The sequence below is a fragment of the Dermacentor silvarum genome, chromosome 9 (genome assembly GCF_013339745.2).
Source record: "Dermacentor silvarum isolate Dsil-2018 chromosome 9, BIME_Dsil_1.4, whole genome shotgun sequence".
Classification (NCBI taxonomy): domain Eukaryota; kingdom Metazoa; phylum Arthropoda; class Arachnida; order Ixodida; family Ixodidae; genus Dermacentor; species Dermacentor silvarum.
This window is the reverse complement of record NC_051162.1, coordinates 74598365-74624682: the sequence shown is the minus strand read 5'-3', so window position 1 is coordinate 74624682 and position 26318 is coordinate 74598365. Positions and strand designations below refer to the sequence as shown.

Here is a 26318-nt window from a genome sequence, read left to right as displayed (position 1 = left end):
TTTAAAACCATAGAGGTTTGCCGGCATAGACATATGCTCCTACCTGTTACTCTGGAATGAGGGTAATAGTAAACTATGGCTGTACAGTGCGAAGAAAGCACATGTTTTAAATTCTTATTACGTTAACTAGGACGTTGTTGGTGTTCTGAGTGTATACATATTGTTATATGAACTTTCCTTGCAGGAATATACTGAATTTCTCAACAAAAGGCATTCAATGAACAGAAACCTAACCGAGGCGAACTCAGCAGCTCCATTGGTGAACTTCATGAAGTTGCACCTGCATGCATTTTCTGGAACTGACGCAGTGCTATACCTAAGCCAGTACGAAACCTGCTCATCATTTATTCGCGTGCCTGATAGGTGAATAAGAAATCCGTAGTAAGAAACTTAAAACTTACTGAACCACATCAGTTAACGACGTGGGGTTCTTGTGGTGTGCAGTTTTTAACGGTTATCAGATATTACAATTATTGGAGATTGTTCGTGCTGCCCATAGCTTATACATAGGTTGTCCGACGAAACATGCAGTAAACTTCAACGATATACAAATGCCGCGTAGCTGCAGCGAACCAAGGTAACGTTGTTTGCCGTCATTCGGTGGTACTCAGATTATTTCTTGCATTCCGCCTAATTAGATAACTAGTCTTACTTAATTAGTCAAATGCTGAATTTTTATAATTAGATTAAAAATGTAAATGAGAAAATTGTAGAGCAACATAAGCAACTCCCGATACAGCTTTATGTTGCTCCCCTCCCGTCAGATAAAAGTGTTTTTCCGACCGTGAAAGACGACCGCGAATACGCGCAAAGTGCCTCGAGCGGCCAGTAACGCAGCAATTTTGCGTGTTTTCGCGTGCTTCTGTCACACTACAAAAAACTATTTTAGGAAGCATCTATTGAGCAACAGAATGCTCTTCTGGGAGTTTTTCCTGTTGCTCTACAATTTTCTCATTGACACTTTTCATGTATTTATAGTATTGGAGAAGTTGATTAATTATTTAAGACATCCTTCAATAAGACAGAATGCAAACAATTATTTGAGTATCTCCAAGTGACGGCCAACAGCGTTATCTTATTTCTGTCCAGCTATGTAGTATTTGAATATTTTTTAAACTTTGGGCCAAGTTAATTGAAACACCCTGTATATACGTATATCTATTTGCGAACCATAGAAGCATAACGTTGAAACTTGGCAGGGTGCAGACAATTGATGGAGGCGGACCATGCATGGTTTTATTTAATAATATCGGAGGCACGGTTGAAGCTAGGGAGGCCAGACTGCACCTGTGAATTTTTCTCGTGCAGTACAAAATAGCCAAGTGAGCTCCGCAATGGTCGTCATGGCGCAGGAGCAATACTTACAGGTCCTTCTGGCAGATTAGGATATTCCTAGGATGTATAAAAATGTACTCCGTAAAATATGAAAGACTTTGACAATGTGCAAGCAAATACTGCACCATCACGGTATTGTTCAAGCTCAGTGTAGTCGCCGTGCGCAAGAACTAAAGTTTCTGAAGCCGAAGGTGACGCCGAGGAGCCGTTCGCCGAATCCGACATGGTTGACGTGTTTTGTCCTGGCAGCCCCAATGAGAGTGACTTAGAGCGCTTTCAGTGTTGGCGCCTATATACAGTGTAATAAGGTATTCAGGCTTTTACTGGTTGACATTAAAACTAGTGCTTAACGGTCGCAGGCAAGTTACAACACATAATTTCTGTTCAGGTTCTGCCCTGCACATTTAAAGAGGGTGCGGCCTATCTAAGAAACACCTTTTTATTTGAAAGGTGCCCTGAAGCACCCCTCCAGTTTCGTGGAAAAATACATTGCATAGATAGCACATGCTGCAGTGAATATCTCATTTAAATAGTGCACTCCTGCTTGGTTAGTAAGGCTCACAAACTGAGCTTGAAGTCACGATTTTCTCATACATTTTCTTTTTAACAGAGGTTTTCTCACCTGTTTCGGGGCGGTGGGCGGATGCGCCTTCATGTCAGTGAGCAGATTACCATGGACTGCTGCCAATGGCTGATAGTTGACATGAATCAAGAACCTTGTTTAGATCAGTGCACTTCTTCCCGCTCTGACTCTGTCTATTTATTCATGCATTTTACTAAGCAGGCTGAAGTAAGCATGAGTCTGCGTTTCGAATTTCGCTAAGAATCACGTACTTCCGGATGAAGCCGACTATCGTCTGCTTACGATCCGCCGTGCCCGCGCACATAGGAATGAAACACTGGCCACAAAGCTTATTGGCGTCGTAGCCTCCGGGTCTCGCTAATTTATATCAGTTTTGAACACTAAGCTAGCCTCTAACGATTGATAGTTCAGCTAAGACTACATGTAGCCTTATCAGCGCGCGCTCATTCTTGGCCGGTCTTGGCTAGACACCTTGACAAACATCGACTCGTAGTGAGATATTGATAGCGCTTCAAAATGCGCAATTTAGATGTGGCTGCTACCCAACGTCAAGATGGTGCAGGACAAAGCCGGTCCGCACCACGTAGCATGTCCAGACTGGAGCCCATGAGCGCTGCCGCGCACTCCACCTGTGTCGTCCGCACTACAAATAGTCATTACTGTTGCATGCAAATATGCCTGGTGTGTGGAGCGCAGCTACCACAGCTACCACGGGGTGAAAACAACCGCATGCTAAGATTTCTCGCTGTGGGATACGTGGCAACAGGCAGAGTGTAGTACTCGAAGCGTTTGCCGAGCCGGCCTTAGCGCCAACATATTGGTGGAACATGTCGTCGGCCTCCCGAGCTGCGCACCTTCTAGGTGTGTCATCAGCATGCTCGAAGCTCGTAACGTTAGCTATCCTATTAACGCGAGTACGGAGTGTGGGATTTACTGTTTTAGGCGCGAATGTAGCTCGGCGCTTTCATCGTGCCAGGCAGTGGCCGGTGAAGTCGGACACGTCACGCTGGCAACGACCGCATCGCCTAAAAATTGACCCCTCTATAGGGCTCTCAATCTCAAGTTTGCCGACAGATGCCATCGCCACTACTTCCCCATGCGGGAAGCGGCATCAACATGTATCAGTTCACCGGCACCGTGAGGCGCTCGTGGTGTCCGCCATCTTTGCAAAATTGCTCCTCGCGTCACCGTTGTTTCGCGATGGTTCCGTGGTCGGATAGCCAAGGGGTCCGTTACTGTTGTGTATTGAAGTGACACAACAGTGACAAAAGCCTCCGGTGCCCGCAGGTGCCAGTTAAGTTCTACAGTTTCATGGGTAAATGGTATGAAAAGGAATGCAGGCAGGCATGGATAATAACCATCCGCTGAATCAAGTAAGTCGGAATGCTGAAGTTTGCTAATTTCCATAATGCTTGCGACTATTCGTGGCGGCGTTGTTTTATCATGTAGCTCAGTCATGAGAATTTGCTCGTTACGACGAGAATTTGCTGCAGCTCTACTTCGACGTGTTTTGAGTGCCTAATTAAGCGCCGCGTGATCTAGGCGTGCGGCGCACATTGCGCTTTCTCGTGTTTGTTAGACAGTATGTACTTGAGCCGCCACATTTCTGTATTAGTAAGTTGTAAGCAATTGAGCGCTCTAGCACAGGCGTATGATTATTAGCCGCACAGGCACATGAGGCCGCGGAGCTTTGAATCACTTTGACTCTTGGTCGTTCTTAATACCGGTTCACCACAGGCGCTTTCAATCGCGAAGAAGGTTCATGTGAACTATGTGTTTTGCAGGCGCGATTTCACCGACTTACCACTGGGCAGTGTGCCAGCCTGAAATTAACAAGCAGAAAATCTGTTAGGAATATCGTCGCACTTCCTCTTCTTATACCCATCCGAATTTGGCACGGGGACGCTCAGCACAACCCTGACTGAGAGCAACTAGCTCGGCGAGAAAAAAAACCTAATCCTGAAAGCACAACACTTTGTGCTGCCTCTGCTCTTAGGAATTATTTAAATGTAGGACGTTCACTTTCCGTGACACAGAATAACCTCTCCTTGTGGTGTCCCGCTTCTCCATGACAGGGTAGTACGTTCCGTAGTGGTGGTACACAGCCCATATCACAAGCAAATAGTCCAATCTACCACGACGTAATCAGTCGGCGTAGCTCATACGTGCGATTTCACCAACTTACTTCTGGACAGTGCGCAAGCCTGAAATTTACAAGCAGAAAAGCCATCTGGAATATCACCGCACTTCCTCTTCTCATCCTCATCGTCATCATCATCATCATCATCATCGGCCTATATTCATGTGCATTGCAGGACGAAGGCCTCTCCCTGCGATCTCCAATTACCCCTGTCTTGCGCTAGGTGATTCCAACATGCGCCTGCGAATTTCCTAACTTCATCACTCCACTTAGTTTTCTGCCGTCATCGACTGCGCTTCCCTTCTCTTGGTATCCATTCTGTAACTCTAATCGTCCACCGGGTATCCATCCTACGCATTACATGGCCCGCCCAGTTCCACTTTTTCCGCTTAATGTCAACTAGAATACCGGCTATCCCTGTTTCTTCTGTGATCCATGCCACTCTTCGGGTGTCCGGATCTTCTGTGGTGGTCCCATGTCGAGGCTACATGTACTCGCTACAGAGTCAACGAGAGTTGTGCCGCCGTCGCGGCAGCTCCGAGCTTTATCTCCCCGGTGACGTCACGGCCATGCTACACCACCACACTTGCCTGGGCGTGGCTGGTCGAAACCTTCCGAGCCGGCGCCAGAGGCCCCGACTGTAGCCACGGACACAACGCGCGTTGGGCGCGAACGCGGGGAAACGCGGACGGCTTCGGCAGCAGCCCCGCACGTTTGCCTCATTGGTGTTGCTACAATTTATGTCTCTCTGTCTCGCTCTCATTTTCTATTTCTCTCTCCCGACAATAGCGCGCGTGCGCGCATGCTCTTATTCCCTCTCCTTAACCTCACATGTCAAGGCAACATGTGCACGACACGGAGAGGAGGCGAAACACACACCGCTCCGTAAGGTAGTTGCTAGGCAACGCGCGGTGATGTCATCACCAGGCGCAGTTTTTTGTTCGCACTACGCGGTGTAACTAAGCAGATTTTCGTTTAACAGCTACGCTGTTAATAACACAACCCTTACATTACAACACTTTGTGTTTACGCTGCTCTTAGGAATCATTTAAATGGAGGACCTACGTTCCATGACGCAGAATAGCTTACCCTTGTGGTGTCCCCCCTTTCCATGACAGGGATGAACGTTCCGTTGTGGTATCACACAACTCATGCCAGAAACATATATTCCATTAGGCACCGATGTATTCAGTCGGCGTAGATCATACTACCGTTCTGCAGCGCTATAGCGTGGTGGACACGGATGCGACGATCTCTACACATTACTAGACAGCGAAAAAGACTAGAGTGTACTTCATAAGCCCTGGTCATTCACAAATATTCTGTTCGCGCACATATTCAACCGGAACAATATATTCATTCTTGCTATATACAACTACAAGCTCTAACATGATGCCATCGAGTACGTCAAAGCTTGTTTAATAGCTTACGCAGCTTAACGTCTACACTAATTCACTCGGTGTGTTGATGGAAGTGAAGAAATAACCAAAACTTTCCAAATCGTTCAACAGATGCATATGCTGAACAAATCATCACACTAACAGTGCATTATGAACATATAATGGCTCAGCCACAATTACTACCCGACACGCCATCATGATTTGCTTCTAGCGCTCAAGCTCTCCTGCAAGTGCAGATGTCTATTAATCGACGGGACACTATCTTCACTCATTCACACGAGCGTCTGCTTCCTACTCTACAAAATTTCCCGCGTGAAGCAACTTCCTCTTCGGAGGTTTGGGATGGGTGGCATCGACAACTGTGTCTAATGGATATGTAACTGACAACCATGAAGGTACCGCAATTAGAGAAGGCATTTGGGGCTATTAGTTTGTGCTAATTATCAATATTGTTGCAGGAAGAAAGCAGGCCCACGAGTGTAGAAGATGTATATTTACAAGCGAAGTATATGGCGTTCAGGCAACGGCCAGAGTCTTCGTCTTCCTCTCGTTCGCGTCACCTTTTTCTTTCCCTTCACCGTAACATCACCCTCCCGGTGGGGTTAGCTCCGTCCCGGTGCAGGTTATAGAGCGTCGCTTAATGGGGGGCATAGGGCTTGAGCCTGGCGACGTGAACAACATCGCTGATGACGTTGGGAGGCACTGAAGGCTGACCGACTGGGGCGATCTCGTATGTCACGTCGGACAGTTGTCGTAAGATCTGGTATGGACCAGAATAACGGGAAAGTAGTTTTTCCGACAAGCCGACGCGACGTGAAGGCGTCCAGAGAAGGACAAGGGAACCAGGTGAATAATGGTGGTCTCGGTGCCGAAGGTCGTAGCGTCCTTTTTGAGAAGCTTGCGAGACTGTGAGGCGATGACGGGCGACCTCTCGGGCCTGGGCGGCTAAGGCAATAGCATCGCGAGCGTAACCAGTGCTGGGTGATTGTACTGCGGAAGGTAGCAACGTGTCGAAGGGCAAGGTGGGGTCGCGGCCATACAAAAGGTAAAATGGGGAGAATCCGGCAGTATCGTGACGGGACGAGTTGTATGCGAAAGTGATGTACGGTAAAGCGACGTCCCAGTCGCGGTGATCGTCGGAAACGTACAGGGCCAGCATTTCGGTTAGTTTGCGGTTGAGTCGTTCGGTGAGACCGTTCGTTTGAGGGTGGTATGCGGTAGCAAGCTGGTGTTCTGTAGAACAGGAGCGGAGCAGATCATCGACGACCTTCGAGAGAAAGTAGCGGCCGCGATCCGTGAGTAACTGGCGAGGGGCCCCGTGGTGCAGGATGACGTCGTATAGTAGGAAGTCGGCGACATCTGTAGCGCAGCTGGTTGGCATCGCTCGTGTAATGGCATATCTCGTGGCATAATCTGTCGCTACAGCAATCCATTTGTTTCCTTTCATAGAAATAGGAAAGGGGCCAAGGAGGTCGAGGCCCACACGGAAGAAGAGCTCTGTAGGGATATCAATTGGTTGAAGCAAACCAACAGGAGGCATAGCAGGCGCCTTGCGGCGCTGACACAGGTCGCAAGAAGTGACATAACGGCGCACAGAGCGATAAATGCCGGGCCAGAAGAAGCGGCGCCGCAGGCAGTCGTAAGTACGAGTGATGCCCAGATGTCCAGCAGTAGGAGCGTCGTGAAGTTGCTGGAGCACGGCCAGTCGAAGGTGCTTTGGAACGACTAGGAGGAGCTCCGGGCCATCAGGACGAACACTACGACGGTATAAAGTTCCATCGCTCAAGGTGAACATCCGCAGAGACGGGTCATTAGGCGAGGAGCTTAGGCGTTCCATAAGGGTTCGAAGAACAGGATCTTGGCGTTGCTCGTCACCAATATGGAGAAAGCCGGAGAGGGACAGAATACTGATGTCCGAGTCTGTATCGGTATCGTCCGGTTGATCCACGGGATTGCGGGACAGGCAGTCAGCGTCTTTATGCAGGCGCCCTGACTTATACGTAATAGAAAATGTATATTCTTGTAGACGCAATGCCCAGCATGCAAGTCGTCCAGTCGGGTCCTTCAAAGAGGAGAGCCAGCAGAGGGCGTGATGGTCAGTTACGACGCAGAAGCTCCGACCGAAAAGGTACGGCCGAAATTTCGCGACCGCCCACACCAGCGCGAGACATTCCATCTCAGTGATGGAGTAATTTCGCTCGGGCGTGGAAAGAAGGCGGCTGGCGTAAGCGATGACACGGTCGTGGCCCTGTTGATGTTGAGCGAGGACAGCGCCGATGCCATAACCACTCGCGTCAGTTCGTAGTTCAGTAGGCGCAGAAGGGTCAAAGTGTGACAGAATCGGGGAGATTGTAAGCCGCTAGATCAGGGTAGAGAAGGCTTGCTCCTGCAGTGGTCCCCAAGAGAAAGAGACATCTTTCTTAAGAAGGTCAGTGAGAGGGCGAGCGATGTCGGCAAATTGTTTCACAAATCGCCGGAAATAAGAGCATAAGCCCAGAAAACTACGGACATCGTTTGTTGAACAAGGTACAGGAAAATTGCGCACGGCGTGGACTTTCTGTGGATCAGGTTGGATTCCGGCGGTGTTTACGAGATGGCCGAGCATGGTAATTTCACGGCGACCGAAATGGCACTTGGAGGAGTTTAGCTGAAGGCCAGCCCTGCGAAACACGGAGAGTATGGTCGTGAGGCGCCTCAGGTGGCTCTCAAAGTTCAACGAAAACACAATCACATCGTCGAGGTAACAGAGGCATGTAGACCACTTCAAGCCGCGCAGCAGAGAGTCCATCATGCGCTCGAATGTAGCTGGCGCATTGCATAATCCAAAGGGCATGACTCTAAATTGGTACAGACCGTCCGGTGTGACGAAGGCGGTTTTCTCGCGGTCCATTTCGTCGACGCTAATCTGCCAATAGCCGGAGCGGAGGTCAATTGATGAAAAGTATTGGGACCCGTGAAGGCAGTCAAGAGCGTCGTCAATGCGAGGCAGGGGATAAACATCCTTCTTTGTTATCTTGTTGAGGTGACGGTAGTCAACGCAGAAGCACCACCAGTTGTCTTTTTTCTTTACTAAGACAACCGGTGATGCCCACGGGCTACTGGAAGGTTCAATGATGTCCTTGTCCATCATCTTGTCGACCTCTTTCTGGATTATGTCCCTTTCTGTTGCGGAGACACGATATGGCTGCCTATGAATGGGGCTTGCGTCACCGGTGTTGATGCGATGCGTGACAACAGATGTCTGACCAAGTGGACGGTCGTCCAAATCAAAGATATCCCGATAAGATGACAGGAGGTGACGAAGAGCTGTTGTTTGCTCGGGAGGAAGGTCAGGGGCGATCATCTTACAAACATCGTTTGCAGGCGTCGAGCACGAAGGAATGGGTGACAAAGGTGCGTTGGTACTCAGGAAGGATTCGGAGGTCAAAGAAGAAATCTCAAATTCTTCCAAAGGACTGATAAGTGCGACGGCAATACCGTGTGGCAGCACATGCGTCGAAAATCCAAAATTGAGGATGGGCACCCGAGCGCAGTTTTTGAGGATCCGGATTATGGTGCTCGGTAGGGCAATATGGCGTGACAAAACCACGTCAGTAAGCGGTGACACGACGTATTCGCCATCAGGTACGGGAGGACAGGGCGTCAGGAGGACATTGGTAGCCGCCTGTGGAGACAGCCTTGCAAACTCAGCAGAACATAAGCGGGGTGAAGCAAAAGTTGTTGCGTCTGCGTCGGCAGGAAGCGGCAGATCCAGCTGTACAACACCTGCGAAGCAGTCAATTTGGGCAGAGTGTTTCGAAAGGAAGTCGAGGCCGAGAATTAGGTCGTGTGGACAGTGCTCAAGGACGATAAATAAAACAACGCTGTAATGGCCCGCAATGGTCACACGTGCTGTGCACATTCCAAGAACAGGTGAAGTACTCCCATCGGCGACTCACACAGTGCATGGTACGGCGGGCGTCAGAACCTTTTTGAGCCTTCGGCGGAGAGCAGCGCTCATAACTGAAAGCTGCACTCCTGTGTCAACGAGAGCTGTAACAGGAACACCATCAACTTCAATGTCCAGTAGGTTCCCACGTGTAGGCAGGGTCAACAGAGGATTTGTGGGCCGGGTCGGAGTTGCAGCTTCACCTCCGGGAGCTGCACCGCCTAGTTTCCCGAAGGGAAGCGACCGGTTGCAGATGGGGACGAAGAGCGGTGAACGAGAGGCGAACGGGACCGACGGCCTTGCGGAGACGGGGAGCGGCTGGATCTTGGTGGAGCACTGTCGGCGGTTACGTTCCTAGGCGGCGTGTAGGGCGAGAAAGTGCGATTGTCTGGTACTTGGCGGTAGTGAGTCGGAGACGACCACCGAGGAGACGACGACCAGCGGTTACGGCAATGACGGGCGATGTGTCCAATACCGGAACAATTAAAACAGATGGGTCTGTCATCCTCTGTGCGCCAGTCAGCGGGGTTGCGGCGGAGTGGCGGAAAGCTTTGCGTCTGGGAGCGAGCGGCCGGAGAAATCTGGTAGGTGTTCGTCTGGCGGACCGAGCAGAGAGATGGAATGACCAAACTCGCTATTTCCTCCCGAACGACCGCTTGTATAAGCGAGATAGCGGGCACACTTTCCCGACAGTCGGAACGCATTGGAGCCGGAGCCATGGCCTCAAGCTCCCGGCGAACGATACGCGTTATATCTTCTGATCCTGTCGGCTGAACGAACCGCGGCGGGTCTTCGCACGAAGATGTCGCGGCGGTATTGGGCAGTCTGTCAAAATGTTGAGGGACGCGGAGGCCTTTCGCTTGTTCGAAGCGCCGGCACTCCTTTATAATTGCATCCACTGTGGCACAATCCTTACACATCAGCAGATTGAAGGCGTCGTCTGCAATCCCTTTTAGAATGTGACCAATCTTGTCCGCCTCGGTCATGGTGTTATCAGCCTTGCGGCAGAGAGCCAGCACATCCTGTATGTACACGACATAGGATTCTGTGGACGTCTGAGCGCGGCATGCAAGTTCTTTTTTTGCTGCCAACTGACGAGCGACAGGTCTGCCAAACAGGTCTCGCATTTTTTCTTTGCAGACATCCCAGCTTGTTAGGTCAGCTTCATGCGTATCGTACCATTGCTTCGCAGTTCCTTTCAGATAAAACATCAGGTTTGCTAGCATCATTGTTGGATCCCACCTGTTGTTGTCGCACACTCGTTCGTACATCGCAAGCCAGTCCTCGACGTCGGCGTTGTCCATGCCACAAAATGTCCCCGGGTCCCGCAGATGAGTGAGGATGACCGTTGGCGCGGACTGCTGAGGCGTTGCCGGTTGTGTCGGTTGATCTGCCATTGTGGCGGCTGGTAGATGACGTCCGCTGCGAAGTTCCGTGATTGTACCCCGCACCTCAACCAAAATGTTGCAGGAAGAAAGCAGGCCCACGAGTGTAGAAGATGTTTATTTAGAAGCGAAGTATATGGCGTTCAGGCAACGGCCAGAGTCTTCGTCTTCCTCTCGTTCGCGTCACCTTCTTCTTTCCTTTCACCGTAACAATATTATCGGCTAATTATCGTCTTTCCCGCGCTATTTAATTTCTCAAGTCTGTAACCACGAAACGTTAGTTAGTTTCATTGTGGTGTGCTCAAGGGGAAGTAGCCATAAGTATTACTTCAGCTTGTCTCACGGGGTTTAGCAGTCAGGCTCCTGCAACTACGGTGGTCAGTCGTCTCCTGTCGCTGCTTCCTGGTACTCATAACAATGAGCACAAGATGCTAAAGGGGGGCAAACAAAGCATATGGCTCCAAAGTAAAGTGGGCGTTCTATAATGAATAACAACATTATATACATCCTGCTGCCCTTCCTGCATCGCACATGATTGGATGGATTTAGTGTAGATTATATTCTTCATTGTTACTACTTAAGGCCTTGCAGCAAATTTCGTAAATAAAACCTACCCTATCTACTATACACAAGTTCCAAACATAGAATAACATGTTACATGTTTAGATGACTGATATATAGCTTATCATTATGCAAGAAGCTCTGTGGATTGCGCATCTCTACCTCGTGAATGGGGCCCGATGGCAGACTGCATATAAGTTTAATATCGATCACCATGAAACACGTTGGTGCATGCATTGGAGTAACGAAATTATTCAGATATGACAAAGTGCGATACGTTTTTTTTATTTCATTTACTATGGTTACATCGCTTGCAACATAAGCCAACTGTAATAATCTTAATACTTTACAGCAATTTGTTTGCTCGTTCGCATAAAGGAACAAACCGGTATGACATACTCAAAGGTAAGCCTTGTTTATTTTTGCGAAGTATATTGAAAAGCGCTTAGCTAGAGTTATAATTTGTGTGGACAAGATAAAAATATACGAAGTATACATATGAAACATCATCCTTGATGTATATGAGAAAATTGCCAATATATAAATCACGTTACCTAGTGGTTGGAAATAAAAATCAATAAACGACTTCGTACTTTGATCAGAACACGTTTCCAACCTTATTACTTTGGTGGAGGTGCGGGGTAGGACTTGTAACCTCGAGTTCGTGGCGAACAATACGTGTGACGTTCTCATTGAAGGGCAGTGAAGCGGTAAGGTCGATGCAGGACGACGTCGCAGCCGTGTTCCCTAACAGAGAAAACTGCGGAATGATGCGGCGGCCTTTGGCGAGCTCAACGCGGCGGCATTCCTTGACAATGATGCCGATGGTGGGAACATTGTTGAAGATGAGCAAGGTGAAGGCGGCCTACGCGATCCCTTTGAGAACCTGGCCTACTTTGTCAACCTCGGCCATTTTCTCGTCGACCTTCCGGCAAAGAGTGAGCACGTCTTGTATGTACGAGACATGCGATTCAGAAGGCTGAACTCGAGTCGCAAGCTCTTTTCGTGCAGCCAGCTGCCGATCGTCGGATTTCGAAAGAGGTGGTTGAGCCTCTCCTTGAAAGCATCCCACCTAGAGATCTCTTCCTCGTGTGTCTCGAACCAGACACGAGGTGTTCCGCCCAAGTAGAATAGTACATTTGCTATCATTATGGTAGGGTGCTAGCCGTTGTTTCAGCTAACACGCTGATACCTGCTGAGCCTGTCCTCGACATCAACGTTATATTGGCCGGAGAATATGCCAGGATCGCGGGCATTGGTAACCGTGACGTACGTTGTTGACGGGGCGCTCGCGCGCAGTATTATTCTCACGAAGCCAATGTTACCGCCCTCTGGGTTGCGAACATAACCTTTCCGCCGACACACACTTTGCCTATTCGACAAGCTTTTCTGTTCATAAATCAATAGCGCTCCTCACAACCCCCCACCAGCATATATTTCTCATTGCATTGGACACCAGCTGCAAGTTTATCATACGCTTGTAAGAACTGTTAATTCTTCACCATCGTTCTTTCCTTTTTCAGCCAAAGGAACGACCTTCCTCACAATATCGCCGCTATCACCAACCCATCATCTTTTTTCACCAACGTGATTGAGTACCTCTTGACTCAATTTTGAGTGTTTTAAGGTTTCTTTATGCACACCCAGCCCTTGTGTAATAGCCCCTCGTGTGGCCTTTATTGAAAATAAATGACAATTATTCAGATGAAATGATATTGGGCAGCTGTACTCGAAGGCAGAGGTTCAATTGCCCCGTCGGTCATGCATTCCTTTTTATTAGGAAGGTCAGAAATGAGATGAGACAGGAAGAGATACCTACCTCGAATGAATCAAACAATACATCCCATCAAAACTAATTTTGCTGTTTATGCGTGTCACGACTCCGGCGGCATTCAGAGGCTAGCGGTAGTGGAGAATTCCTAGTTATTTGACAACCTGGGGTGTTCACGAGCATCTCATGCGAAGCACACAAAAATTATACAGCGACGGTGGTATGGTCTGGATTCCCCAGTTTCGTTTCCGCGTGTAGAAAAGTGCTATGATCATCAGCATTAGTTCGAGCGTCGTCGTCTTTTTGAGCACACGGCCCCTCCTCCCTCCCGGCCGGCTGAGCCCCCGCTATATCTCTTCTCTTGCGCCAGTCGACCTTCTTTTATGCCGCGTTCTACTTGAGTAGAATTGGGCCTCGCTGTGAAGCTAGCGCAGCAAGCCTGCTGGAAGCTGAGCCTGACTAGAGTTGAGCCCTGCTGGGAGGCTAGCGAGACTAGGCTGGCGGCGCTCCTTGTTTGGGTCCCTCCGCCTCCGCGCCCCCTCGTGGAGGCGTATGAAAACGCCGGGTTGGCGGCGTTGTCAAGCTTAGGATTGTAAAAATGTGTGCATTATACCGCGGTTTTTGCCGGGTCTTACGCTTGCTTCTTCATTACTTGACGTAGGTCACCCTGGCAATGACGTGAGCGCGTTAGCGCTTTTGTGGGCCCCGCGATTGGCGTAGCGGTTTTTAATAAAACGCTTTGACCGTACGGTGATAGCAGCTGTGTACATTCCTCTCTAAACGCCGATGACAGACATGGTAATGTTCATGATAGACATCTTCGGGTGGGTGATGCCCAAAGACACGGATACGCCCATTCTCATCGTGGGGGCAATATTCCATACAGCAGACCCACCATAGTCACAGTTTCGCTGGCTTCCATCTTCATGTACAGTAGTGGAAGGGCGCTGAATTTTGTGCATTTCGTCTCATTTTAAACACAGCCACCGCTGCAGGGATCGAACCCGTGACTTCAAAGTGAGCAGCTACACCAATAAAAGATAATGCGCCATAACAAATGACAATATTGATGATTACTAAAAGTTAAGGCCTCAAGTTTCAACATGCGAATTTGCCTGAAGTAAACACTAGAATCAGTGGCGCACCGACGGGGGGGTTCGGGGGTTGTAACCCCCCCCCCTCCCCCTGAGGCCGACTTAACCCCCCCTTTTGTTTAACCCCGTTTCTTTCCTCGCGCATTTGAGTACTGCAACTAAGATGTAAGACGCGCAATCGTCTGCACACTCGCAAAAAGCGCATTTTTTGACAACTTTCCATGAAGAAATTGAAATTAGTGCTCTTTAGATGGTATTTGCAAACTGTCAACCGCCCCCCCCCCCCTTGGCAGAGATCCTGGGTGCGCTACTGACTAGAATATCCCAAAATATCAGGAACAACAACCTGCTGTGAAGCCATGATGAAAGCATCAGTCAAATGTAAGAGTTCTACCTAAAGATACTTCGATTTGCACTATATCTTAACTTCTGGCAGGGCAACACAGCTTTATAAGGTGGAATTAATTATTTGCTTTGCCTAGCATACGCTCTTGACTTGCGTAGTGCCTAACGCTGGCGAGCGCTATCTTTAGCAAATGATTCGGTGCCTTCAAGTATGTACTGGAAGTGCTTTTTGTTCTTTATCATAATTTCCGGCTTTTAAACGTGCCTCGTATTGTATTCGAGCTTGTGAGACGAATAGAACGCGGTGTTTTTCTTAATCGCAACCATGAGCTAAAAGATTAGCGCTCTTGTGCAGGCATGGCAAACGAGCAGTCTTCGAAGTCACTCGGTGGGTCACTGGGCATGCTGTAAAGGCATTGCCATGTTCGTTTGCGTCACAATCATTTCTTAAGTGCTGCCTTTCCAGTTACCTTTGGGGGCGTCACAAAGCACGACGCCGCTCTCGGCGACCGTAACAAAAATGTCAACAATCGTGCTATCACTTTATTTAGCGGACGCAGTTCGCAGTAACGACGTATACAGACCTGCGGTTATCCGATTTCTGGCGTCGTTTCGTGTTTCTTTCAGGGATAACTTCCCATTAAAATCCTAATATACCTTTTTTTTATTGTACGACCGAAAGTTCTCCCTCGCGTTATATTTCTTGTCGCGTTATTTATTGCTTTGCGATTGTGTTACTTCATTGCTTGAATGCGATTGGGATTCAAGCAATGAAGTGACACGCGGTATTGATGCAGTCACGTTTAGTTAAAAACTGTAGCAGTCACTCTGATACTTTCATTGCTTTGGGTGCATGCGGATGCATGCGACGACGACTATCAGTGGCGCCGGCCCACTTTGCTATGGCAGTCACTTGCCAAGGTCGCCCATGCCCATGAGTCAACTCAGTCAAGACGATGGAATGACTAGGAAGGATTGATGTCAAGGGAACGATAGAGGTGGTGTGACGACGACGACATGATACCAATGACATGACGATTTTGAAATAAAGCTAATGGTATAAAGACGGCAGCGTGACGACGACTGCTTGAAGATAATGGAATGACGACGAGTGCATGACGACAACCGGTTGACGCAACAGGAATGACAACCATGACGCGAGCACCACGTTATGACGACGACGGCATGACAACGCATGCATGTGAAGGACTGTTCGATGACAACGCTGTGATAACAATGGCATGAATCGGGTGGCATAATCATGATTTATTGGCGACAACATGATTTAGATGGAACGATGAAAAAGGAACGATTTCGATTGAACGGCTAAGGTGTTATGACGGTGATGCCATGACGACAATGCAAGAACATTTCTGAAGTGATAACAATGGTAAAAGTTCAGCGTGACGGCGATGCCATGACGACAATGGCGTGAGAAGTGCTACATGACGAGGAAAGAACGACAACGCATGCATGATGAAGACGCAATGACGCTAATGGCATGGCACTGATATATAGTCAATGTGATGGCAACGAGTGCGCAACGACGATGGTGGGACGAGGACTGTTTTAAGAAAAGTGTATTTTGACAATGGCATGGAGTTCAATGACGACCGTGATACGACCACGACGGCCTCAGGGTGACAGTGTGACAAAGAGTGCATGACGACTGTATGAGTACCATGGTGTAACGACGACGAAATGACGATATTCGGATGACAAACCTGCAATGACGAGAATGCAACGACCACGAGGGCATCGCGATCAAGAGCCCATTATTAGTTGCTCAAGCTATTAGGCAACATGGGACATAACATTGGCGTAGATCGTGTCATGACGATCGTATGACGAGACGCGGATCACAAAATTTAATAAAGATGAGGAAAACGCTACGATGCCCTCACGTCGGCAGCATGACAATGAATGCATGAGAACTATATGACGACGCTGGTGTGATGACGCCGGCAGTAGGAGTGTCGGAAGCAAACCTGGAATGACGGTAAGGCCACAACCAAGACATCATCACGGCCACGAGCAGATTTCTAGCGGCCCAACCTATTAGACAAGTTGGCCCAATGAATCGGCGCAGAAGGTGTGACAATGACTGCATGACGAGAGTCAGATGGCAAATAATTATTGACCACGATGGAACGACCAGGATTGCATCACGGCTACCACCACATACTTAGAGTCCCAAGCTGTAGACAACTTGAGCTACTGGGTCGATGTAAGAAGCTAGATAGATAGATAGATAGATAGATAGATAGATAGAGAGAGATAGATAGATAGATAGATAGATAGATAGATAGATAGATAGATAGATAGATAGATAGATAGATAGATAGATAGATAGATAGATAGATAGGCAGGCAGGCTCAGGACGCTTAATTCGGTGAACAATTCTAATCGCTATAAAATACTGCAACAAGCCGTTGTTTAGAAGTTCTGTAAATTGGATCCAGTTAAAAAATAATCCCAGTTTTACAGAGATTTGCAATAGTGAGGCGATCCTTAAGTTAAGTGGAAAGCTGCCAATTCCTATTTGAAAAAAAAACCAGACATATATCACTAAATATTTAAAACATTTTGCTAGTGGCTTTTTGTACAGACATGTTGTTATTTCTACAATACACAAGTTTATTCAAGTATTGAATATTATAAAAATGTCACAGTTTCGCCCTAAGGGCGAAGCAATGAATGCGATAGCAACAAAGCAATGTCATACGACGTAAGGTGAGCGGCTTTGGTAGCAATATGAATTGTAGTAAACATGACCTGATTAAGTAAGCAGGTGTGCTGCGGCGTAAGTAGACCGACATGAAGAGAGACTCGATGACCACGAGAAGGCGCGTGTGAAACGGTGGTGCTGATGAGAAGCGCTTCCCTTGGGCAGCGCGTGCGAAGGGACACACCTGTAGCGCTGCACTGCCGATCCGGGCAGCATTGCATGTGTAGCGTGCATTGGAAAATGTGGCCCGACTATTACTAACTGAATGAACAAGCGTGGTGTGAGCGCGCACAAACAAACATGAATAGATCACACTGAATGACTGCAGACAACGACCGTCAAAACTCTGGCAGCAAGCGGATACGCCGCAGCGGCGAAGGTACGTGCGGTCTATCGCTTCAACGGAAACTGAGCGGCGAATGCACGCGGCGCATAAAGGTCAGAGCCGTGTGGAGATAAGAGACGGTGCGAGCGAGCGACGAGCGCGGTTGTTGGCAGAGTAGAAATGCGGCCGCCCCCCCCCCCCCCCCCCGCTCCCTCCGGCGCTCGCTTCCCGCTTCCTTGCTTGCGCGTGGTAGATTGAGTGCGTTCGCTCTCCGTGACAGCGTGCGTCCCCGCACGCTTCCGCTCGGGCATACGGCGCGCGGCAGAGATTTTATCTATAAGGAACCTCACGGCGACGGCGACGACGACGGCGACGGCGACGCCGACGGCAGAAATACGGTGGAAGTGTCCATATAATTGCTATCGCAATAAAAAGAGGATCAGTGTACAAGTTCTAGCGTACATAAATAAGCATCATCAACTAGCATATCCCTGAAAGCAAACTGCCCATCTAAGCACAGTGCTCTAGCTCCAGAAGCCATAACTGCAGTTTCCGTTACTAAAGGTAAAGTTTCTATTAATGCGTGCTTGGCTAATCGACCAGAACGACTATGTGTCACTCTGACGCAGTAAGTGTAAAATCAATAAATATGTAGTTCTTGCTTCTTTTTGCACACTAGATAGGTATGTTTCACTGTGCCAGGATGTATATGGAATCAATAAATGTACGGAGTTAGGGTTCTCACTTCTTTGTGTATACACCTCTCAACACCAGCCTTCCCTCATCGAACATCACATATCACCTTCTTCATCGTGGCATGGCTGCGTTGGCGTTGTAATAATTCTATTGAACTGGGCTCTGTACAGTACACCAGCTAGGCATTTAGGAATGCATTCATGGTCGAGAAGCAGCGCGAGAAATCTTGGACACATGAAGAAACATGGCTAATGCTGCACTAAAAAGCTTAGTTTAACAGAAGAACACGCCAAAAAGGCGCAGGACAGTAAATATATCAGAGTGCGCACTGTGCATGCTCCGTGGAAACCGACAGACCGAAAGGCAGCATGAAAATACCACCGAAAACTGAAATTACCCAATCCGCATAATATATTGTATTTCTACGCGACCCAGTATAACCACCGCATAATTGATGCAAAAGCAACCTGAGTGGCAATTGTGATTGCATTCGCTTATACCTTGTAAACTGTGTAGTGCATAAATGTCTATGATACATGACATCACACATTGCAAAGGAAACACTCAAATACAATTGCAGACATCGCATATAGCGGCATACCTTGCACTGAAGTGCTTTACGGGAGGAAGTTTTCGTCTAGATTAAAACGTAAGTCTCACAAAAAAATTCAGTGTGAACTATGCTGTACGCCTACAGAGTGAGAATTTTGTAAATCGGAAATGATGTGCGTTTTGATATTTTCAGCATAAACATTGTGATCCAGAAGAGGGCGATGATTCTCTGTAATATTATTTTAACATATACCAAAGTAATCTCACATGAGCATATGTTAAAATTTGAGTCCTCGAGACATCACTGCAGCAGTCAAATCAGAAAACCTGTCATCCGAACAAAATCTATTCACGCTTACTGCTCCTTTGAAGAATACAACATGGTAATAATGGGGCCAAACATACTCTTTTTCTATTCTTCTCGGAGTGTGCGAATCGCATTAAAGGGCGAATGGAAGGTGCTCGCAAAGAAAGAAAAAAAAAACATGCTATCAAAGGTGTACCGAAGGCATTTTATCGTAACAAAACTAAGAGTTTTTTTTCTACAGTGTTTGTGTGTGTGTGTATGGCATCCGAACGATATAGAAACTTATATTCAAACTGATCTGTTTATTGTGGTATTATGGCAAAGAAATGTCATACCAACATTCCTGCACACCTCCGCTATTGTGTATCGAACCCTCAAATATTTTTTTTATAATTGTTTACTACCTTTACTTTGCAAGCATAGAGAACAGGATGCTTGTGATGCACCTCGTTAGCAGGAATTTGCCGGATTGAAAAGGGAGTGGGGGATAAATAACAGGCAGATGAAAGCGCATTTTCTAATCTGTCCAAAGCTATAGCGAAGCGGGTAATAATGGCTATACGGAGAAGTCTTCAGTGCAAAATTGAGTTTCTTTCCAATCTGTGAAAAAAATAACATCATGCAGTATATATACCTATGCAGTGCCCATGGCGGGGATTTATTTTCGTACAGTAGAAATGTTTCATTAGTGAAGTGTGTGCTACTTATGTAAAAATGCAAATCGCAAATGAGGCAAATGCTTAGTGGGAACATCTATGCAGGCATGAAACGAGGACAAACTCAATTTGTGATTTTCGTCAATGCAACGAAGACAAGATGTGTATGCAAAGAGGAGTGCGACGCATATATAAATTTATTTAAAGCCTCTATAACCCTTCTCTCTCACTGGCACAAATCTATTCCCTCGGAGTGAGCGAAAATGTTGACATACGCAATCGCAGACGTCCGTCTGCGCATACACAATAGTTCAAGAAAGGGTAGCCAAAATATGGCTGAATTATGAAAATCTAATAAGCCATTGAATAACGTCCATTGCTTCATGCAGCTGTCTTATACCTACGAATTAGTCAAGTCGATAGTCTGCCGATTTTGTGTCGCGATGCTTTGTTTTTATACATGGAACAGTTGAAACACTCACTGGCAGTACTTTATGGCAAAATGCCTTCTGCGGCATACAAAGTTAGCCATTTACTGAACAATGGATTAGCCCAAAGAAAGTCCAAAAGCCCGTCCAGTACCATGCGCATTCCTATTATGATTTATGAGGGCGTTAAAGACGTCGAAGAACTGTAATATTGAGTACGGGGTATGTGCCATCATGCATTTTGTCATTTAGAAGATCAAAGTGTTCGCAGTGGCACTACATTGTTGGTACCGGAGGGCGGCTCGGATGCCTATACCAGAAACCTAACAATCATGCCAAACCCCGCAAAGGTAGGAAACAATCTTCGAATAATTGGAGAACACGCATCGTACTGCTAAAGGTGTACTTTGACTTTATTGGAAGAAATGGTATTGTATAACTGTGCTCCCATGTTCTTTCTTTTTGTAGAATCGAAGCTATTTTTCTTGTGAGCTGATACTTTATCAAACTCATAATGCACAGTTCTTTCTTCTTCAAGGAGTGGCATATACTGGAGGTGCCTGCAGTGTCCTGGGTTGTGGTATAATATATGTGGACTCGGATATAGTGAGCAGTGCCTCTACGATTACCCACGAAGTACTTCATATGTAAGTACGCAACATTGTCAGCAATATTTATACCGCACATTGAAATCGAAACTTTTAGTCTTTTAATATGTTATTGCCAAATATTATGGGGAAGTGAAAATATACATCGACCCTCACAATGCGTTGGGTGATAATGGAAAAGTGATCAGGATTTCTTTTTGTCTGATATATATTGTTGCATGGAGAAATACACAGAAAAAATATAGGATTTGCACTGTATGTATAAGAGCAGCACAGCCAGAGACCAAGATGGAATCCAGCTCGCGCCAAGCTCAGATGCTCCTCTTCATCTTCATCTGCGCCATGTCTCTTGAGCGTGTGTTATGTCGCAACACAAGCCCCGACGGCGATAGCACAGTCCCCGTGCCGTTAAATATCTGTGGCAAGCAGACAGTTGTAGGGATTGAGTTTGGCGACATGGACGATATCACTAGTGGTCGGAGCGGAAACGTTGCGAGGCAGTCTGGAACGATTTTGTAGGTGACATCAGTGACTTGACGAACCACGTGATATGGTCCTTTTAAAGAAGACAGGAGTTTCTCGCAAAGGCCCACTCGGTGGGAAGGCGACCAAAGCGACACTAAGGCACCCGGTGAAAAGTGTATATCACGGTGACAGAGGCCGTACCGACGCTCCTGGTTCCCTTGCTACACTGATAGGCGAGCGCGTGGAAGTTGTCAGGTGTGGTCAGAGCGAACGATGGCACCACGCGCGTATTCGCTTGTCGAAGTCGTTACCGATGGTAGCAAAGTGTCGACCGGAAGCGTGGGTTCACCGCCATACAATAGCTACAACGGGGAATAGCTGGCAGGGTCAAGTGCGAAGAATTAAAGGCGAATATAATGTAAGGTAGAGCGAGAGAGAGAGAGAGAAACGAGAAGGGAAAGGTAGCGATGTTAACCAAGGACGTGCCCGGTTCGCTACCCTACGCTTGGGGAGAGGGAAAGGGGAAGAATAGATAAGAAGCGAGAATACGAAAAAAAACACATAAAGAGTCAGTTATTCACACAGTCAGTCGCAGAGGAAGGTCCACTGTCACAAGCGCTCATATAGTCCAGTCTTCTTCAAGAACTGAAGAAGAGCTTTTGTGGCCTTTCGCATGCAGGAATGCGTAGGCCATGGTCGCAGAATCTTTTCCTCTGACAGCACTCTGCTATCTAACATGCTGAGTTGAGTTTGAAGAATCCGTCGTTGAGCGTCAAAAGCTGGGCAATGACACAGAAGGTGTTCTAGCGTCTCATCGCAGCCGCACAAATTGCATGCCGCACTGTTAGCCATTCCTATTAGGAATGAATAGGAATTTGTAAATGCGACGCCAACCACACGCGACACAGTAAAGTTGCTTCACCACGGGAGAGTCCACGTGGCAGGCGAAGTCGCAATTTAGGGTCGAGAGAATGCAAACGTTAGTTGCCGAAACCTGGTGAATTCCATCTTTGAAGTGTGATGTGGCGAGCAAGTGATTCAAGTTGCCGCGCAGCGTCCGTTCTTGAGAGTGGTATAGGCACTCGCTGATGTTTTTGATGAGCCGAGCGAGCAGGTAGAACGATGTCCCATTTGCGGTGGTCGGCTGAAACGTATTTCACCAGCATATATGTAAGGGTCCGGTTCAATCGCTCGGTGAGGCCGCTGGTTTGTTGATGGTAGGAGGTGGTAAGCTGATGCTGAATAGAGCAGACACGCATCATGAAATCAAAGACCTTGGACTACAAGCTACGGCCTGTGTCTGTGAGCGCTTGACGTGGAACTGCAAGCATAAAGATGACGTCGTGTAGCAGGAAATCTGCGACATCAGTTGCGCAGCTTGTTGGGAGAGCGTGCATAATGGCGTACCTGGTGGCGTACCCAGCACCTCCACCAAAATGTTCCATGTGGGAAGACAAACACAAAATATACTATTCACACTGTATTTACAAGAGCAGCACATCCAGAGGCCATGATGAAACCCAGCTCGTGCCAAGCCCAGTTGCTCGTCTTTGACAACATTAGCGCCATGTCTCTTGAGCATTTGTTGTATCGCAACAATATTTTACTACGGCATTCTTGTATGAACGTATTAAAATGGACTGCAAGTATGTTTTATCATCCTGCAAAGAGCATACTTCTCTTTTGTAGTTTCTTTTTAAATTCCGAGTGTCAACTTTTTAAAGCAGCAACTCTGCTTTTTGATAAGTCTCGCGCCTTGTATTAGGTTCTCCCCTCAACATAGCTCCTTGGTCTGTTAGTTCCATGGTATAAAGTCACACCACTCTTTTCTGTACTTTTGTACTTCTTTAAAATATATGTCGGAAGCGATAAGATAATTCCATTCGTTCTATGTGACACGTGAAAAGCAATCGACTGATATTTCTGAAAAGGAGTAAAGGCAGAATCTGCTTCGAGAAAACGTCGATGTTCACTCTTATGTATACACTTGTATTCATTATTTTATTCATACAAGCCCAATAAAATGTCACGGCAGGCGCAGTTAGAATGGAAGCAAAGTCCCTAAGGCCTTTTTCAAAAGTAGTAGCTTTTGGAAGACTTTACGCACGTATATTGTTAAGTTTATGCACAACCACATTGCTTGAGAAAAGAATAATTGATATTGCACAGTGATGACTTTGCATATCACATGAAAGAAAATTCGGGGGAACCCATGTAATGATGACTGTGAATGGTAATTGGTTGAGCATTGAATCAATGTAGCGACACACGGTGTTGTCACCGTTGAAACGAGTCATATTGAGGCGTGTACTACAACGGGATTCCTCTTTCTCGCTTCCCTAAGAACACTCACCTCCATCTAGTGCCACTGCCACAAAGCCTGCACCTGGTCTCCGAAATGCTGTCACGCCGGTGCGTGCGAACGCTGAGGAACGCGTCATGCGGTAACCGGGCTCATCTCTCGCACTTCTATGTGAACACGCTGCGCCGCGTAGTAGCACTACCAAGAAGTCCGCACGTGCTCCCTGAGGAAAACGAGCGTGGCGAGCCGGTGCCTTCGAACGTTGAGAACTGTTCCTTCGCTTTCCAAAAACTCATTGGCGCTTATTCGTTGACCCAAGCTGTCGAGAGCCTCATTGAATAGCCTTACATACAGAGCGCATTCATGGTGCAAGTCACGAAAACGTTGACCAAAATGGCTTTTATTGGAAAGTGGCACATATCTAGTGCATTTGTTGCGCAGTCTGTTAAAGCGTCGTGTTGCTGTCCTTGAGGAACCTTTGTGACGTGAGTTCAATTCAGGTGAGCATTGCAGAAATTTAAGGCACGTTGCCAGTTGTACATACCAAATTACCCAAGTTGTCGCGCAAAGCTTTCATTGAAGAGCGGTAGGCACCTACTGACACATAAACAGTGACCCAAGCTGCCATCAAAGAGGTTCATAGAAGACCAGCGCAGACCTAGTGGCGCATTGCCACTCCACCAAGTGGGATCGGTGGAGTCAGAGTTTCTTTGAACAAAGCTACCTCCCAAGTAAGACATCTACAATGACTGAAGTCAGCGTGAAAGACATTCGTTCTAGAGCACCATGTATGTAGCACATGATGCCACATACTCAGTGACCCAAGTTGGTCCGATGGTTGGTTGCGAACCCTGTTCCCTAAGGACAGCAACCAGATGCATTGCCTATTCGACTGAGAACTTCTGAGTGACCCGGGTAGGTGGGAAGACGGTTAGATACAAACATTCATAGATACAAACATACACATAGTAGATACTTTAGCCCCCGGAAAGCGCGTGAAATGCCTTACGAATTCTAACACAATAAAACTTACCTCCAGTAGATCACGTAGTGTACCGAAGCACACTCTGAGGCCAGTAGATACATCGGTGGCCTTTCTGGACATGCGGTTCTACTGTAATAATACGCGTACATTGCCCGGGTGTGGTCTTGGATGCTTCCGCCCAGCCGGTAACTTAATTATTTTCCTGCGCGCAGTTATCAGATAGGATTCAGTCTTTCTCTGCTACAGCACACACAAACGCCTTATCGGCATTGAGAAAATAGGAAAAAGCTCTCGTTCGCATTTGGAATAAACTTGCAGCCTCAAAACTGCTTTACATGCATTCTACCATTTTGAACAACAACGTCGCATTGTCTGCACGAGAAAGTAGATTTATAACCGTTCTACCGTTGTTCAAAGAACCCTTTTATTCGATTACGATAAACACTGCGTTTGACGATACTTTTTTCTTTCTAGATATACAGTGTAGAAAGTCTGTCTAGACTTTTGACAGTCTTTCTTCTTGCTAGACATACTCGTAAGTTTTAAATGTGTGGAATGGTACACCCAGAATTACAAAATTCAGGGGCACTTAGTTATCCCTACGTGGTTGAATGCGAAAGAATTGCGACCACCAAATGTCGGGGGTTCGACTCCCAACAAAGGTCTTGGGTTCGAGTGCCCTAACTAACTCTATCCTAATTAAACCTGCCTAAAAACTTTTCCTTAATTGACGTCATCAACCGTCTCGATTGACCCACTTGGACACTTGACCATCCTGGTCATACCAAAGCCAGTTTTCGTATTAAAAGCGAAGCATCTCCTGTGGTGGATTCTCGACCGTAACAAAAAGTGTGACCCAGAGGTTAAAGATACAGATGAAAAACAACTCACATGCAGGTAATTATTGGACACTGTAGAACGACGTTTTCTAATTGACACATACCTGCGCTCACAGGAGTAAATGTTTGCTATATTAGCAGTATGTGCTTGAGTAGGACACGACATGCGTCTTATATTGATTCAGAAAGGACCATTTGCAACCAACTCATTCTGCTGAATATCCCAGATTCCGCTAAGAATAAAACAAAAATGCATCAAAAATTTCTGCGATTATTTTTCTGCGCTAGGTATATATAAGCTACAAATCTGCCTATCTAATTTTAGTAGTATATTCACTGCAATTGAGCTTCCGCCTTCGAAGCAATTGAGCTTCCGCCTTCCGCCTGCTAATAGAAAACCGAAAATACGCTGTTTGATAGGATCAGCTCAGAAATGATCAAATAAGCGTTCGTAATGTAGCTCTGTAGTGGTAAAAATGCAAAAAAGATTATGTTGCCATAAAATAAGTAGGTGCTCTGAATATCCACATCTCTAAGATGAAGGTCCACGCCATCGGTTAGGAGGTAATACCCAGTGCGTGTCAAAATCTTATAACAGCCAATTGCAGCCCGGGGAAAATGCAGAAATTTCTAAATAAGTTGCATATATTAACATGAGTGTCCTGTGAAGTTCGACAAATACTCGTTTTACGCCTAAAGTGCCGTTATCTTGAAAGAGATACGTTTTTAATGGTGATTCTTGAACCGCAATATTTTAGAACCTAATCAAATCTGCATATTGGATAAAAAGCATGTTTATAATATGAATTTTAGTGCTGAATTTTGTTCTCACTTCTTAACGCTTGAAATGTATAGTTGCCTTTTATGAATATGTCGAATGACGGC

General features: G+C 46.9%; 1 protein-coding gene across 1 annotated transcript in view; it reads left to right on the top strand.

Annotated features, from left to right (window-relative positions):
* Positions 1-188: 188 nt before the first annotated feature.
* LOC125940205 (A disintegrin and metalloproteinase with thrombospondin motifs 10-like) overlaps positions 189-26318 on the top strand; it is a 50248-nt gene continuing 24118 nt past the window's right edge. Inside the window, exons 1-3 of the mRNA XM_049656021.1 lie at positions 189-324; positions 11685-11737; positions 20773-20881. Coding sequence (XP_049511978.1) covers positions 218-324; positions 11685-11737; positions 20773-20881 — 269 coding nt within the window. The 5' untranslated portion in view covers positions 189-217. The remainder of the gene's footprint in view (positions 325-11684; positions 11738-20772; positions 20882-26318) is intronic.